The sequence below is a fragment of the Bubalus bubalis genome, chromosome 13 (genome assembly GCF_019923935.1).
Source record: "Bubalus bubalis isolate 160015118507 breed Murrah chromosome 13, NDDB_SH_1, whole genome shotgun sequence".
Lineage (NCBI taxonomy): Eukaryota > Metazoa > Chordata > Mammalia > Artiodactyla > Bovidae > Bubalus > Bubalus bubalis.
In genome coordinates this window covers 9,985,375-10,000,000 of record NC_059169.1, presented here as the reverse complement: position 1 = coordinate 10,000,000, position 14,626 = coordinate 9,985,375, and the positions used below count along the sequence as shown (strand labels likewise).

Below are 14,626 nucleotides of genomic sequence, written 5' to 3'. Positions count from 1 at the left end.
TTTTTTTCTCTTTTAGGGACCAAGGAGCAGAAAGAAAACCACAGAGCAGATTGTTGTGCGTGAATGAGTGAGCGCAGAAGCAGACATGAATTAAAGTTCCACCAGATGACACAAGTCGAGGCCAGCAGAGGTGGGGGAAGAAGGAGGGAGTGCAGACAGGATGAGAAGAAAGAGGGAGTCTGGAGGGCCCCGAGGCAGGGCGGCACTCTGATCCGCGGGCACTTTCTCTGAAGCCCTTCTAAGCAACTCTTCTGGGCATCCTTGTCAGTCTGGTCTCTGCCCCCTGGGTGACCATTGGAAACCTCCCAGGTTCATTGGTTTCTTTTTCATAGTCGATCGAGAGACACGACCTGGGAGAAGGCGTGGTTCTCGCTAGGGGACCTGCCCACCTCTCCCGAGCATCTCTGCTGGATCAGAGGTTGTGTTTTTCTGGTGCGTGATTGGGGACCCACCCCTCGCAGCTGCCTGTACGTCCCCTCCTTGGCTGCTGGCACACACAGCTGCTGGGACCGGCAGGTCACTGGAGTCCCAGAAGCTTCTGGCCGTCTCCACTGCCGCCAGGCTCCAAGACTCTGCTTGCACCTCCAGCGTAGCCGGCTTGAGCTGGACTGGGGCTGTGGCCGGTCCCCGCCAACCCCCCCCCCCCCACCGCCCCGCCCCGCCCCACACGTTTCTTCTGGGCATCGTAGTGGGCAGTCTGGGCTCCGCCCCCTGGGTGACCACCGGAAATCTCCCAGGTTCATTCGTGTCTTTTTCACAGTCGCATTAACCGCAAGTTCACTTTCTGGAAGATCCCGTAGAGCAGCGGTGAGGGGCTCTGTCTGGCCAGCAGTGCCAAGCAGCTGCCGGAGGGGCACGCTGGTGCCCGCCGAGAGATGCCCGTGGGGCTGAGGACAGAGAGGCGGGCTCTGGGCACTCGGACACCAGCGAGGAAGCTCAGCTAGGCGAGGGTGCCATGCAAGCGCCCGCGGCTCCCTCTATGAGGAAGGAGCTCCCGGAGCCCGGAGGTGGAGAACCCATCACAATTTTTTAGACGGAACTTCCATTGCCGAATTTCAGATCCACTTTCCAGAAAGTTCCGCAGGCCCTGAGGCCGGAACGCACGTCCTGGACGGGAATGCTGCTGTGTGCAGCCAGCCCTGGACGCGCTGCCTCTGAGAGCCGTGGTCTGGGCCCGCCGGGCGTGCGAGCGGGGCTCCTCCCATCTCTCTGGGTTCCTCCTGCCTCTGAAAAGAGAGAAAAAGGCTCTGAGGTGTCGCTTCGGGCTGGCCGTTCTGACACCCCCCACGTGGTGAGGACGGACCCCGCAGTCGACTCTCGGCTCTCTGGAAGGCAGGCGCTGGTGGGTCACGGAGGGCCGCAGGCACCGCGTGTCCGCCCGGCTTTCCAGCCTCCGTGCCAGCCACCAAGCTTGGCAACCCCTCTCCTCCCACATTTCCCGTGCCAGGAAGCAGCAGCCCGCCGCCCGACCGGCAGAGGAAAGGAGCACGCGGGCTCAGGCGGCGCCGGTGCCAGCGAGACAGCCTGTGCCGCGCGGGAGGCCGCGCGAGCTCGGGGGGGTGGGAGAGGCCGCGGGGGCTCGGAGATCGTCAGGGGATTTCGGGAAAGGAACATTCTCAGGCATTTCTGCCGCGCGGGATGGGCGCCGGTATCCAGCAGCCCCCCAGAGAGCCGGGTACCCCGGAAGGTTCAGCTCTCTCATTTTGAAGACGGCGGGCTCTTTCCACAAAGAGAGGAGGAGAATGCAGCCTGGCTCCTGGTACTGTCCCGTCAAGAAAAAGAAGACCCAGAAGGGCCCTTGTTCACCCTGAGGCCTGGGTGGGAGGGCCAGGTTGAGCCCCAGGGGTTTATTTGGCAGCCCTGCCTGGATTTCCCCCACACCCACTGGCAAACAATAGTCAGTGCCCCTTGCAAGGAGGGGACAGGGCGCTAGGGGTCATTCCCTGGAGGAGTGACTCCCTTCCGGGAGCCACCTGCTTGTCTTGCAAAGGCTGGGACGGGTCCCTGTGACCTGGATGCTTGGCTCTAGTTCCCAGGTCCCCAGGGCTCCTCCCAGCTCACCAGGGCTCCAGACAGAAAGCCTGCCTTTTGATAACAGCTTTACCAGGATGAAGTTCACATACAATGCAATCACCCGGTAAGGTGTGCACCTCAGTCGTTTGGTCTCTTCACACAACTGTGCGGCCATCACCATAGTCAACCTTAGAATGCTTCGTCACCCCCAGAGGAACCCTGTACCCATCCGCATGCACTCCCCTCCCTGCCGCTGGAAACCACAGGTCTTTGTCTGTAGAGATGTGCTAATTCTGGACGCTTAGATTAAGCGGAAGACATTCTGTTTTTGCCACATCTCTTTGGCAGAAGTTGATTCAGAGGTTCCCCGGGGAAGGCCCCACCAGCAGCATCCAAAACCTCCAGTTGTCAGGGATGGTTTTCAGATGACAACTTAACAAGGGAAGGGCCTTTGTCTGTGGTCCCCCAAAGCTGTGCTTGGAATATAAAGTATTAGAGGCTATTTTTGTTTGTTTTTTTGGCTGCATGGCCTGTGGGATCTTAGTTCCCTGACCAGGGATGGAACCCAGGGCCCTCGGCAGTGAAAGCGCAGAGTGGTAACCCCTGGACCACCAGGGAATTCCCAAGTACTAAGAGACTCTTGCTGCCGTTGAGATTGTATTTCAGAGCTTTGACGAAGACTCTCTCAACAGCCTCTCTCTTGAACGTTGTTGCGAAATTCGAATGCTTTTCACACGCCTGCCCACTCTTTGTGCATTTTCCAGGTAGCAGAAGGTCAGGAAATCTGTGTGATTGAAGCCATGAAGATGCAGAACAGTATGACAGCCGGGAAGACTGGCAAGGTACGTCCCCAAGGGCCGCACCTTGATGGCAAGCGGAGCCTCCACCTTGGAGTCCTAGACGTCGGGCCTGGGAGAGTCTGTGCGACGTCAGGGGTGCAGGAGGGGGTGGGTTGAAGAACAGTTGTTCTTCACCTTAATGTCTTTCAAATTAAGGGGTCTTTAATTTTTAATGTTTACGTCTGTCTTAGAGGCAGTGAGTTATCTGAGACGTAGGTGACCCAGCAGGAAATGGTTTTTAGAGACTGCAGAAATTAATGCAACTCTTCAAGATAATTTCTCCGCAAAGAGAACAATTCAATTTTAGATCAAGAGGAGCTGAAAGGCCCACATATACATGTGGGACTTCATGATTCAGGGAGGGGTAAAAAAAGAGAGAGATGTATTACTGAGATTTGCTAAAAGTAAAACTTCTTAAATGTATTTTCTGTCGAAGAAGATAGAAAAGTCCTTTTAAGCATAACTTCATCATTCTTCCCGACTGGAAAGGCACCGTTTGTAGCAGAATGATGCTTTCCTGAAGGGTGTTTTGCTTTGGGAGCACCGCACAGTGGAGCGAGGCGTGGCTTGTGTGTGGGGACAGCAGTGTAGACCGGCCGTGTTCTGCACTGTGGTCACTCCCAGGAAGGGCGCTGGAGCCTCGGGCACGGTGGGTGTCCTGGCAGAGAGGTGCTGTCGGCTGCCCGTGGAGTTGGCGTCAGACACGGCCTCCGTCTGCCTCCCGCAGAGCAAGTGAAACCCGTGTTCAGGGACCAGGCCAAGGGGGACGCCCAGTCCCACCCCAGCCGGGAGGACAGAGGCCTGGCGCCGGGCCCAGCTGGAGTGGGCCTTGGACAACTGCTCCCAGTCTCCTCCCAGTTTAGGGAGAAGAGACTGGTGCGATCTGAGCTCCAGGGGAATCCTGCTTGCCATACCTGATTCCTTTCTAAGAAATGAACGAGAACGTGTTGGTTTGTGCTCCTGTAAAAATTGTTCTATGCGTTCCTTGGGATTAGTTGACATTTACGCTGCATTGTTGTCATGAGATTTCCCTTCGTGATGAGAACCTGACCTCATTTGGGGGACCCAGAATATGTGTCTGATGCATGCCAAGGGCCAGTGTGCCAGGCTGGGGATCTGATCCTAAAATGAACGTGGCCTTAGCTCCCTCAGGGAGCCAGGAGTCCCCCCGTGCATGTGGTTGATGTCTTCAGGGCCCAGAGTCTCACCGGGAGTCCCAGCTGCCGTCAGGGTGCTGAGGGGCTCTAGATGAACCTGCATGTTAGCCCTGCCCTGTCCGCTCAGTCCTGCCCCCCAGGGCGGAGGAGCGGGCCCGAGCCTGCGTGGGGCTAGCGGTTCTTGCTCTGAGAGGCCAGTTTTCCTCCCGGGGCCCGGTTCACAGTGGAAGCAGGCCCTCTACTCTGGAGTCACAGCATTATAATGGACACTGCCCATCAAAACACCAGAGGCTCCAGACCTTAGAAAGCAGCCAGTTCAGTTTAGTCATTCACTCATGTCCGACTCTTTGTGACCCCATGGACTGCAGCACGCCAGGCCTCCCTGTCCATCACCAACTCCCGGAGCTTGCTCAAACTCACGTCCATTGAGTCGGTGATGCCATCCAACCATCTCATCCTCTGTCATCCCCTTCTCCTCCTGCCCTCAATCCCTGCCAGCATCAGGGTCTTTTCAAATGAATCAGCTCTTCACATGAGGTGGCCAAAGTATTGGAGTTTCAGCTTCAGCATCAGTCCTTCCAATGAATACCCAGGACTGATCTCCTTCAGAATGGACTGGTTGGATCTCCTTGCAGTCCAAGGGGCTCTCAAGAGTCTTCTCCAACACCACAGTTCAAAAGCATCAATTGTTCGGCTCTCAGCTTTCTTTACAGTCCAACTCTCACATCCACACATGACTACTGGAAAAACCATAGCCTTGACTAGACGGACCTTTGTTGGCAAAGTAACGTCTCTGCTTTTTAATAAGCTGTCTAGGTTGGTCAGAGCTTTTCTTCCAAGGAGCAAATGTCTTTTAATTTCATAGCTGCAGTCATGATCTGCCGTGATTTTGGAGCCCAAGAAAATAAAGTCTGTCACCATTTCCACTGTTTCCACATCTATTTCCCATGAAGTGATGGGACTGGATGCCATGATCTTAGTTTTCTGAATGTTGAGCTATAAGGCAGTTTTTTCACTCTCTTCTTTCATCAAGAGGCTCTTTAGTTCTTCGCTTTCTGCCATAAGGGTGGTGTCATCTGCATATCTGAAGTTATTGAAAAAAATCAGCCACTTCAGTGCAAACAGCCCTGTGGAACGAGGCCTTCCAAGTGTCGCTATGTAGGTTCTCTTCTTCCCGAGAGGCCCAGGCTGGAACTCAGGGGATGAAGGCCACTCTCGCCACCGCAGGCCAGGGCACCCAACGCACAGCTCTGGCCCATTTTGCCACTTGCCCAGACGGCCAGTGACTTCTAACCTCATGCCTACTTCTAACCTAATTCATCCTCACGTCCAGGCAAGAACCGCCAAGTCAAGTGGGCTGTCTCTAGTTTTAACTGTGAACACAAATTTGGGAAAGCAAAAACTGACTGAAATCAGGAGAAATCGGGGCACGGAGGTGATGTCGTGGAAGCCACAGGGTTCGGTCCCCATTCTGAGAACTTCATTTCCCTTCACAGGACGCTTCGGATCAGGCCCGGGCGCTTCTGCTGTTGATTAATACCCGTTCTGACTCTTGGATAATTGTGTGTGGGGTTTGGTTTTGGTTTTCTTTTTTCCTACCATTAACCGTGAGGGAGCATTTCTCCAAACCTGAACCTGTGAGAGACAGGAGGCAGGGGTGGAGACTCACCCAGCATCGTCCCCACCGGTCTCGACCCTGGGGCACCGGGTGCAGAGGACCGCAGCAACACGGGGAGCAGCGGCTTCTAGGAGCCGAAAGGATAAGGAGGGGCGAGGGCCAGCCCCGCCACACGAGGACACCCTCAGTAAGGTCCCCACTGCCAGCCTCCTGCCTGCACTCCAGCGCCTGCCCAGCTGCACCTTCCCTTCCAGAACCAGACAAGACTGCTTCTTCCTGGTTTGCTTAGTAATTCTTTCTCTCCCCTCTTTTTTTTTTTTCTTTTTTAAATTCAAGGTGAAATCGGTACATTGTAAAGCTGGAGACACAGTTGGAGAAGGAGACCTGCTCGTGGAACTGGAATGAAGTATTTATAGCCTTTCAGTCATCACCCAATTTAATTAGCCATTTGTATTATTATTCTTTCACACTCAATTTATTCAGGCGTTCGGCAGGAACACCCCTGTGCGGCAGATTTTACATGGTCATATTTACTCTACATATAGTCAAAACCAACGTTCTGCCAAAAAAATCACCAATGGAAAATTTTTATTGATATAAATACTTGTACATATGATTTGTACTTCTGCTGTGAGATTTCCTAGTGTCCAAATGAAATCAATAAAACAGCATTTGTCTAAATACTAGTTTGCCCTTTTTTTGCATGAAGACAGTGTACATAAGAGGCTATGGGCTGTGCCAGTGTGCTTTAAAATACCAGCATTTCATCAGGATGCTTTTTAAAAATGTATATAAATCCCAGTTCTTTGCCTTCAGTTTCATTAAATGAGCATTTGCCACCGTGTAATCTCATTACCTGCTTCATCCTGCTTGAGGCCCTGAGTCCCGCTTGTGGTTGGCTGGTCATGATCTCCGGAAGCCCGGACAGCACTCATGGTGGTCTAGCAGTGAGTGTGGGTCTCCTGAGCCTGCAGGCGTGACCCCCTCCCTCCCAGGGCACCAGCGTGGGCACCAGTCAGGGTTCCCAGGCCCCGGTGGTGGTGGTGGGGCTGCAGAACCCAGCAACAGATTCCCATCCTCACCTTTTTGTGTTTTTGTGAAGCGAGTTTCCAATTACAAAAGAAGGGCTAAAAATAACAGTCATACTTCTGAACCAGATGCAGTTAGCCATCTCAGTCTACTATTAAGTCGACGCGTGAGCGAGCTCTCCCGACGGAGAACGAGGCTACCCAGACCAGCAGCTGCACCTTCATCCGGGTCTGGAATTCTCAGGATGCACTTCCTACTTGCTGGTGAGTGAGCAGAGGCAGAGTCGTGCACGGCCTTGAGGCCACCCTGACAGAGTATCAGATGGAGGTGGGTAGTAATTGGTACTTCGTGCTGTGCTAAAATTATTTTAAGTGCTGATTGTATTTGGAAGCCAAGCTTTTTTTCAGGCCTAAAGAACAAATTACTAATGCGTTGCTTCTTCTCTGAAAAGCTTGTCCCCCTCTCCCTTCTGGGGCAGGTCTCCAATGAGCCTCTCTGAAATCGGGGTATTCAGCTGCCTTGCCAGCAAGTGCGTGCTTGTTATTTTGCTGGACTAGGAGGTAGTCTGCTAGACTACCAGACAGACTCAGAAAGAGGGCCAGCAGTAACACCAATACTTTTATATTCAATTTCTCACTTGATATGATCTTTAATCATCTCTGTATAAGCTTGATCTAAAAAATTATAAAGAATGGTGTCATATATATTGAAAAGAACTCTAAAATACAGCATGTGTTTCTTGAGGTTCTTTTATTACATTAAGATGTCTTAAATCAGCTTAAAATTTTTTCTTTTCTCAGTGCTACAGGTCAGGATGAATACGGCAGGGCTGTTAAAATCTAGCTGTCACACAGACTTGATACTCATTTTAAATGTTATCTTCAGATCAGAGCAAAGCAAGGAAAAAGAAAAACCCAGCATAATCAGAAAAGCATGATAACATGAGTTTTCAAATATCATTTAGGGGAATTAAAGTCCTGAGTTTTTCTCATCCAGTACATTCAAACCCAAGATGCTCTTTAAGCAGCAAGCAAGAAAGCAGCATAGTGAGACAGATTTCAGGAACAGTCTTGTTATCAGTACCTCCAAATTATTTGGGAAATTGGCTGCCACTGAAAAAGAGGTGTTCTCCCCCGCCCACCCCCGACAGATCGAGTGTTTGTTTCAAGTACAGGTTTCCAGGGGCGTTATCGTGCCCTCGTTCAGCGAGCGCGGCCCCTCGGGGCTGGTCCCCAGCCTCCCTCGCCTGCTGGGCTCATCTGTTTTCCCGCGGGTTGTAGCGGAGCCCGTGCTTCCCCTGCGAGTCGTAATCGTCGAGGTACGGCAGGTGGACCCACTCTGGCGGGTAGGTGGCCGTGGTGTAGACGAAGCACTCCAGGGGCGCGCGTGCGCCCTCCAGGGCCACGTGCAGGCGGGTGCGCTGGTACATGTCGGGGCAGCTCTCGAACTCGTCCAGGAAGCGCAGCATCCGTAAGTCCACCTCATAGACCTCGCCGAACACGCGGTGTCCGCGGCCCGGCAGGTTCAGCAGCCGTGGGATGTTGTGCTCACCCGCGATCACCAGCGGGTAGGGCTCCAGCGTGCGGGCCCGGCCCCGGAAGGCCGCGCACCCGTGGGCACCGTCCAGCAGGACCCGGTGGTTGGGCTGGCCCGTCTTCAGCGTCCCGTACACGAACACGGGGGCCAGGCGGCCAGAGCTGCGGGCAGAGAGGACGGCGGACAGGTCACGGGTGGGCGCAGCCGGCCCCGCTCCCCAGCGGCCGCCCTTCACAGACAGGGTCCCGGAGGCGGGGCCAGCTTTGAGACCAGACTTTGGGAGGAGACAGGACGTTTGGGGCTCGGGCCGCGTAGGGCTGCAGTTTCCTGAAGTTAGTTTTCAATAAAAGGACTTGAAACAAATATTACAGAAAAACAAATAATGGTAAGCAGACATATACACACACACATATAGACGGAGATATGTATGTGCTGTGCTTATTAGCACATACATCTACAGAGGTATATACATGGCACATGCATGTATGTGTATGTACACCTGTATATAATAATCACCTGTCTTCGGTACCACAGGGAGCTCCGGTTTCAGTAGTGCTCCGTTTACATTCTGGCCCGGGCATGACGTTAACCGCACCTCTCAGTGTTCCTTCCTTCTTCAGGGCCCCCGAGGTTAAGGATGCCGGCCTGGGACTCAGCACAGTGGCCTCGGCTGCAATGAGAAGGTACGTATTTACCCGCTCCTGGATCTGGGCTAACTCCATTACATAATAGACCAAAAGTGATCGGGCATAAGGGACTCACGCAGGAACAGGGAAGTTCAGTGACTGGGCCCCTCCTCTGAGGCTGGCACCTCACCGACCCACTCGCCCCCAACCCGCCAAATACTGCGGGACTCGGTCCCGGTGTGCCAGGCGGGCCCTGCCACCAGCCATGTGGCTGGGAGGCCCTTGGGGAAGTCACACTGAACAAGCAGGACGGGGCTTTCTTCCCAGCAAACAAGAGCCGGTCTGGGGGTCCGGGCCTCGCCCCATCTCTTCAGGGTGTCTGCGGCGGATGGGCAGAGCCCGTGGGCAAACACGGCTGCCCACTCGTCCTCCCTGCGGCCTCAGCTGCCCGCCTTGCGCACGGCAGAGACCTGACGGAGCTCAGCTCTAGATGGTGCAGGGAGGCCAGGCTGGCGTCGGGGGCGGCTGCACGGGTTTGAAAGTTGGGGTGTGAATGAGAACCTGGACTCGGGGTACAGGGGAGAGGGGACACAGGCACCCTACTGCTGAGGGGATGGGGAGGGGGTGGCGTGCTTGGGGAGGACCAAGATGGTGGGGGCGGGGGGCGGGGAGTTGGGGGCGGTGGGAAGGGGCGGCAGGAGGACCAGCCAGCCCCGCCTTCCAGCACAATCTGCAGTAGCTGCTCCAGGTCGAACCCAGATGAACGCTCCCACCCTTGCCAGACCATCCCCCAGAACCCTGGCAGCCGGCGGCCCGGCCCCCACCAGCCTGTCCCCGGGGCCCCACCAGGCCCTCATCCCCCCCTTTCCAGGTGACCCTGCTCCTCCGGCCCCCCTTGGCCCAGCTTGCTCTCTCCTGGCTCCTCCTGGTGACCACAGAACGAGAAGAGCCACAAGGGCACCGGAAACTACCCAGTCCTTCGGGGCGGAGTCCCAGGTCGGTGAGGACTGGGGCCACACAGCTGGGCCTGGCTGGCAGGGGTCTGCTCCCCTTAGCCCTTGGGCTCTAGGGTCCCTTCCCTTTGATTAAAGTCGTTCAGTCGTGTCCGACTCTTTGTGACCCCAGGTACTATACAGTCTATGGAATTCTCCAGGCCAGAATACTGGAGTGGGTAGCCTTTCCCTTCTCCAGGGGCTCTTCCATCCCAGGGATCGAACCCAGGTCTCCCACATTGCAGGTGGGTTCTTTACCAGCTGAGCCACAAGGGAAGCCCAATGTGTCCATAAAGTGAAGTCAAATAAGTTTACAAGAAAAATAAAATCTCTACCCATTCCCACTCCCTTGCAGAGACCCGGTTAAGCTTCCCAACTGTTGCATTTGCTGTTTATTAATATCTCCATGTTGTTGGTTGTACTGTGGCTTCCTGACATTTTAAACCGTCTGCCTTCCTACCCCAAAGCAGGTGAGCACAGTGTTAGTTTAAAGGACAGACTTTGGAACCAGGCTGCCGGAGTTGAAATCCTGGCTCTGCCACTTACCAGCTGTGTGACCTTAAGCAAACCACATCACCTCTCTGGGCCTCGGTTTCCTGGACTGTCAGGAAGTTGTGTCAGCCACCCGCCTCGGGGGACCGCAGTGAAGGCGCAGCAGTTGACATCGCATGCTCGGTAAGTCTGCATTAAATGCGCCTGTCACTCAGCCCCACTCCTCTAGCAGGGCTCACATCACAGACTTTGGTCAAGTCCATATTCAGTTCAGCATCACAACTATGTAAACACTGCTCTCAGATAAAGCACAGAGTGTACTATGATTAATTTCCTTTCTTGGACAACTATTTGTTTTTCTTGGAATTAAAAATTGTTTCAGCTATTTTTTCCTTTTTCTTTTTTTGTGCTTTGCTCAAGTTTCTCTGACAGTCAGTCCTTCGGCCTCATGATTTCTGGAAACACCATAAGAATCCTTTCCACCCTGACCACCCGTCGCCTCTGTTCTTCCCTGGGGCTGTGGCTCTGTGTCTCTCCTGCCCCAGCCTGGGTCTGTGGTGCCCCGGGCTCCCCAGGCTTCTCTCAGAGCCCCATCCCTAGGTCCCACGGCCCCCTCTTGGTTAACTCCCTCATTTGATTGAAGCTTCTTCTTTACCAGCCTCAATTAATTGTGTACGTAGGGTGAGAACAGAGGATGAGACGGTTGGATGGCATTACCGACTCAATGGACATGAGTTTGAATAAACTCTGGGAATTGGTGATGGACAGGGAGGCCTGGCGTGCTGCAGTCCTTGGGGTTGCAAAGAGTCGGACATGACTGAGTGAACTGAGGATGAGAATTCTAGAAATAATTTCTTTCAGAACTCTAAAGGCATCTCTTCTTTGTCTTCTGATGTCCCAAACTCATGCTGAGCCATCCAGGGCAGTTGGGACCCACAGTCCTTTGTACAGAATCAGGCTCTTCTCTCGGGAGGCTTCTAGGGTGGTCTTCTCTCCCGTGGACTGTGAGGTCCCATAGTGAGGACCCTCTGTGCGGGTTTTTTCCATTCATTGTGCCACAGATCTCCGTCTGAAGACTCATCACGGATGCCAGGACCCTTCATCCCTCCCCTTCCTTCCTGCATCTCCAGAGCTCAGATGGTGCATAACCTGGGTAAATCTCCCAATTGTCTCTTTGTAGTCTACTTTACCTTCCAGTACTTCTATTATTTTTAAAACTATTTTATCATCATATTTATCTCCAGGATCTTTTTCTTGTTCCCTCATGTCATTCTCATACTGTTTCTTTCTCAGCATAATACCATCTCTCCTCCTTGGGAAGATAGTAATTACTGTGAATTTTTTTAAGTTTTTATCTTTCCCTGTATTGCTGCTCCTCCTCCAAAATTCCTCTTTTGTTTCTTTGAGAGGGTTCCTTCAAATGTCTCAATACTCCTTGGCTGGCCTTTCAGGTTGAAAAGTGAGACACCCTATAGAAAGCTGTTGGGGGTGGTGGCTGGCGGGGGGCCTGGCTAACCACTGAATCCCCGAGTTGGTGGCCTTTCCCACCCTCCTGGTCTTCAGGGCACCCCCTCAACCGCACCCTCAGCTGGGCCTGGTCCCCCCACTACCAAGCTTCTCTAGACTGTAACGTACCCTTCCCCCTGCTGGGGAGAGGGGTGATGAGGGTCTCTGCTCCCTGCGTGGACTGCCCCCACCCCCACCCCCGGCCTTGTCCTCCCCGTCTCGTGTCCAAGGCCCTGGTTGGCTGGCTCCCTGCAGGGACTTAGGTTTCTGGGCCCCAGGTGCCGTCAGCCACCACTTGTCTCTGAGCTGTCTTCCAGAATTGCGTCCCCTCTCCCATCATTTGTCTTTAGGGGTCACGGCAGTGGCATCTGGGGACAAAGCAGGGGTAAAGGAACCTGTTCGCGCTGCTGCACCAGCCGGCCCTCCATCACAGGCCCTGGGGGTGGACAGGAAGGAAGCAGTGGCTGCTTGCAAGGAGGGCTGGCGAGAAGAGTTTATCAGGGTACAGGGTATGTCACCAAGGTCGCCAGGAGAAAGCCAGTGATGCAGCAACAGTGGGCACCAGAGAGGCTGGTGGTGGGCACCTCGCTTCCGCCAGGCCCGAGCAGGGGACCAGAGGCAGCGGCTGCGGGAGAGGGCACTGCTGCGCAGCACTCGGTGGGCAGCAGGCTGCGCGCCCCGAGGCCCCGGGCTGAGCCCAGGGACACACGAGACACAGCCTGCCCGGTGAGAAGGCCAAGGGGAGACAGACATGTTAACAGGCAGCTTCAAACAGAGGAGCCAGAGGGAGCAGAGAGCGCCCCCGGAGTAGGGGCGGGGCGGCAGGGGTGGCCCGCAGGGTCGTCTGGCTGCTGTGCGTGGGGCGGGGGCGCCAGGGGGGCTAGGATGGAGCGGGCGCGGTCTGGAACCATCGTGCTGGAAGCGGCCTGGGCTGCGGAGGGACAGTGGGGAGGCGCCAGGACAGAGCAGGTTCTCAGCACAGGCTGCTCCTGGTTTTCGTGACTCAGATTCAACCACAAAGTGAGAAAAGGAATATTTCACCCAGGAGGAGGGAGAGCAAGAAGGTCTGGTCAGAGAGACGGCAGAGGACAGTGTGCTGAGGAGGGCTGGCCACGTTCGCGGCGGTGCTGGGGCTCTGCGGGCCCTGTGTGAAGAGCCTGGATGTCTGCGTGCTCAGCTGCATCGATCCCGCAAGAGGAGGTGTCCTCCCTGTTGAACACGCGAGGGAACACAGTCAGGCGGCTCAGGTGGGGGCTCCGGGTCAGCACCAGGAACTGGGCTCAGGTGTGCTGGACGCCTGGGTGACCCGTCAGGTCCAGCCTCCGAAGGACTCAGGCTCTGCAGTGGCAGCAGGCGTTCATAAGGGACCCTACCTCTCTAGACTCTTCTCCCCCCGCCCCCTACTCCCCAACATAGAGGAAACATAGAGAAGGAACTGATTGCTAGATTTAAAAAGACTGTACAACACACAAAATGTGAAATCTACCATCTTAACCATTTCTGGTGCGCCGTTCAGTAGCACTACGTACAGGCACACTGCTGTACCACCTCCCCTGGCACGCGTCTCCAGAACCTCCCCTCTTGTAAAAGTAAGTCCCGTTCTCCTTCCTGGCAACTCCACGCTACTTTTGGTTTCCATGAATCTTGACTGCAGGAGGTACCGCGTTTAAGAGAAACACCTTTTTGTGGCTGGCTTCTTTACCTTGGCACAGCGTCCAGGGCTCATCCATGCTGGAGTGTGTGTCAGAACTTCCTTCCTAAATTAAGGCTGAATGATACTCATGCATCTGCCACATTTTGTTCGTCCACCTGTCAATGGATGTTTGGGTTCCTTCTACCTCGTCGCGATTGCAAATGATACTGCCATAAACATGGGTATGCAGATCTCTACAAAATCCTGTTTTCAATGTTTGGATATATACCTGGAAACATGCTGCTAGATCATATGGTAATTCTATGTTTAATTTTTTGGAGGGACCTCTGTATTGTGTTGCATAGCAGTTGTGCCATTTTATGCTCCCACCTACGCGCACAAGGGTGCCGGGGTCTCCGCAGGCTCACCACTGCTTGTTATTTCCTTCCTCCTCCCTCCCTTTCTCTTTCTCTTTTAAATAGTGGTCTTCCTAAAGGGTGTGAGGTGGTATCTCATTAAGGATTTTTAAAATTTTTATTGGACTGTAATTGATTTACAGTGTTTCAGATGTACAGCAAAGTGATTCCGTTATTCATCTATTCATCCTTTTTCAGATTCTTTACTCATACAGATGAGTACAGAATGTTGAGTAGAGTTCCCTGTACTATACAGTAGATCCTTGTTGGTTATCTATTTTCTATATAGTAGTATGTGTTAATCCTGTGTTGATAATTTATCACCCTCCCCAAGTTTCCCCTTGGGTAAACACAGGTTTATTTTCAAACCTTGAGAGTCTGTTTCTGTTTTGTAAATAAGTTCATTTGTATAATATTTTAGAGTCCAATATTTTAGTGACATCCTATATTTGCCTGTCTTAGTATGATAATTTCTAGGTCCATTCATATTGCTTACAATGGTATTATTTCGTTCTTTACAATTAATCTTCCATGTATTTATACACACACACACACATCTTCATCCGTTCCCGTCAAGGGGACATTTGGGTTGCTTATGTGTCCTGGCTACTGTAAGCGCTGCTGCAGTGAACACCGGGGCGTGAGGATCTTTTTGAATTAGTTTTCTCCAGATATACGCCCAGGAGTGGGATTGTTGATTATATGGTAGTTCTGTGTTTCGTTTTTTAAGGAACCTCCCTACTGTTCTCCATGGTTGCGGCACCAGTGT

General features: G+C 53.5%; 2 protein-coding genes across 20 annotated transcripts in view; one reads left to right on the top strand and one right to left on the bottom strand.

Moving 5' to 3' along the window:
- PCCA (propionyl-CoA carboxylase subunit alpha) overlaps positions 1-6,308 on the top strand; it is a 363,650-nt gene extending 357,342 nt beyond the window's left edge. For all 3 annotated transcript variants that reach the window (XM_044927096.2, XM_025262608.3, XM_025262607.3), the window contains 2 exons: positions 2,778-2,855; positions 5,964-6,308. In XM_044927096.2, the coding sequence (XP_044783031.2) occupies positions 2,778-2,855; positions 5,964-6,032 (147 nt within the window). In that variant the 3' untranslated portion in view covers positions 6,033-6,308. The remainder of the gene's footprint in view (positions 1-2,777; positions 2,856-5,963) is intronic.
- Positions 6,309-7,389: 1,081 nt separating this feature from the next.
- GGACT (gamma-glutamylamine cyclotransferase) overlaps positions 7,390-14,626 on the bottom strand; it is a 48,278-nt gene continuing 41,041 nt past the window's right edge. For 8 of the 17 annotated variants that reach the window (XM_025262612.3, XM_025262615.3, XM_025262617.3 and 5 more), the window contains 3 exons: positions 12,850-13,017; positions 8,709-8,862; positions 7,390-8,353 (listed from right to left, as the gene is read on the bottom strand). In XM_025262612.3, coding sequence (XP_025118397.2) covers positions 7,912-8,353; positions 8,709-8,862; positions 12,850-12,991 — 738 coding nt within the window. In that variant the 5' untranslated portion in view covers positions 12,992-13,017 and the 3' untranslated portion in view covers positions 7,390-7,911. Of the gene's footprint in view, positions 8,354-8,708; positions 8,863-10,356; positions 11,990-12,849; positions 13,018-14,626 lie in introns of those variants that run through there. The other 9 variants (XM_025262623.3, XM_025262624.3, XM_045162546.1 and 6 more) reach the window with 2 other exon arrangements.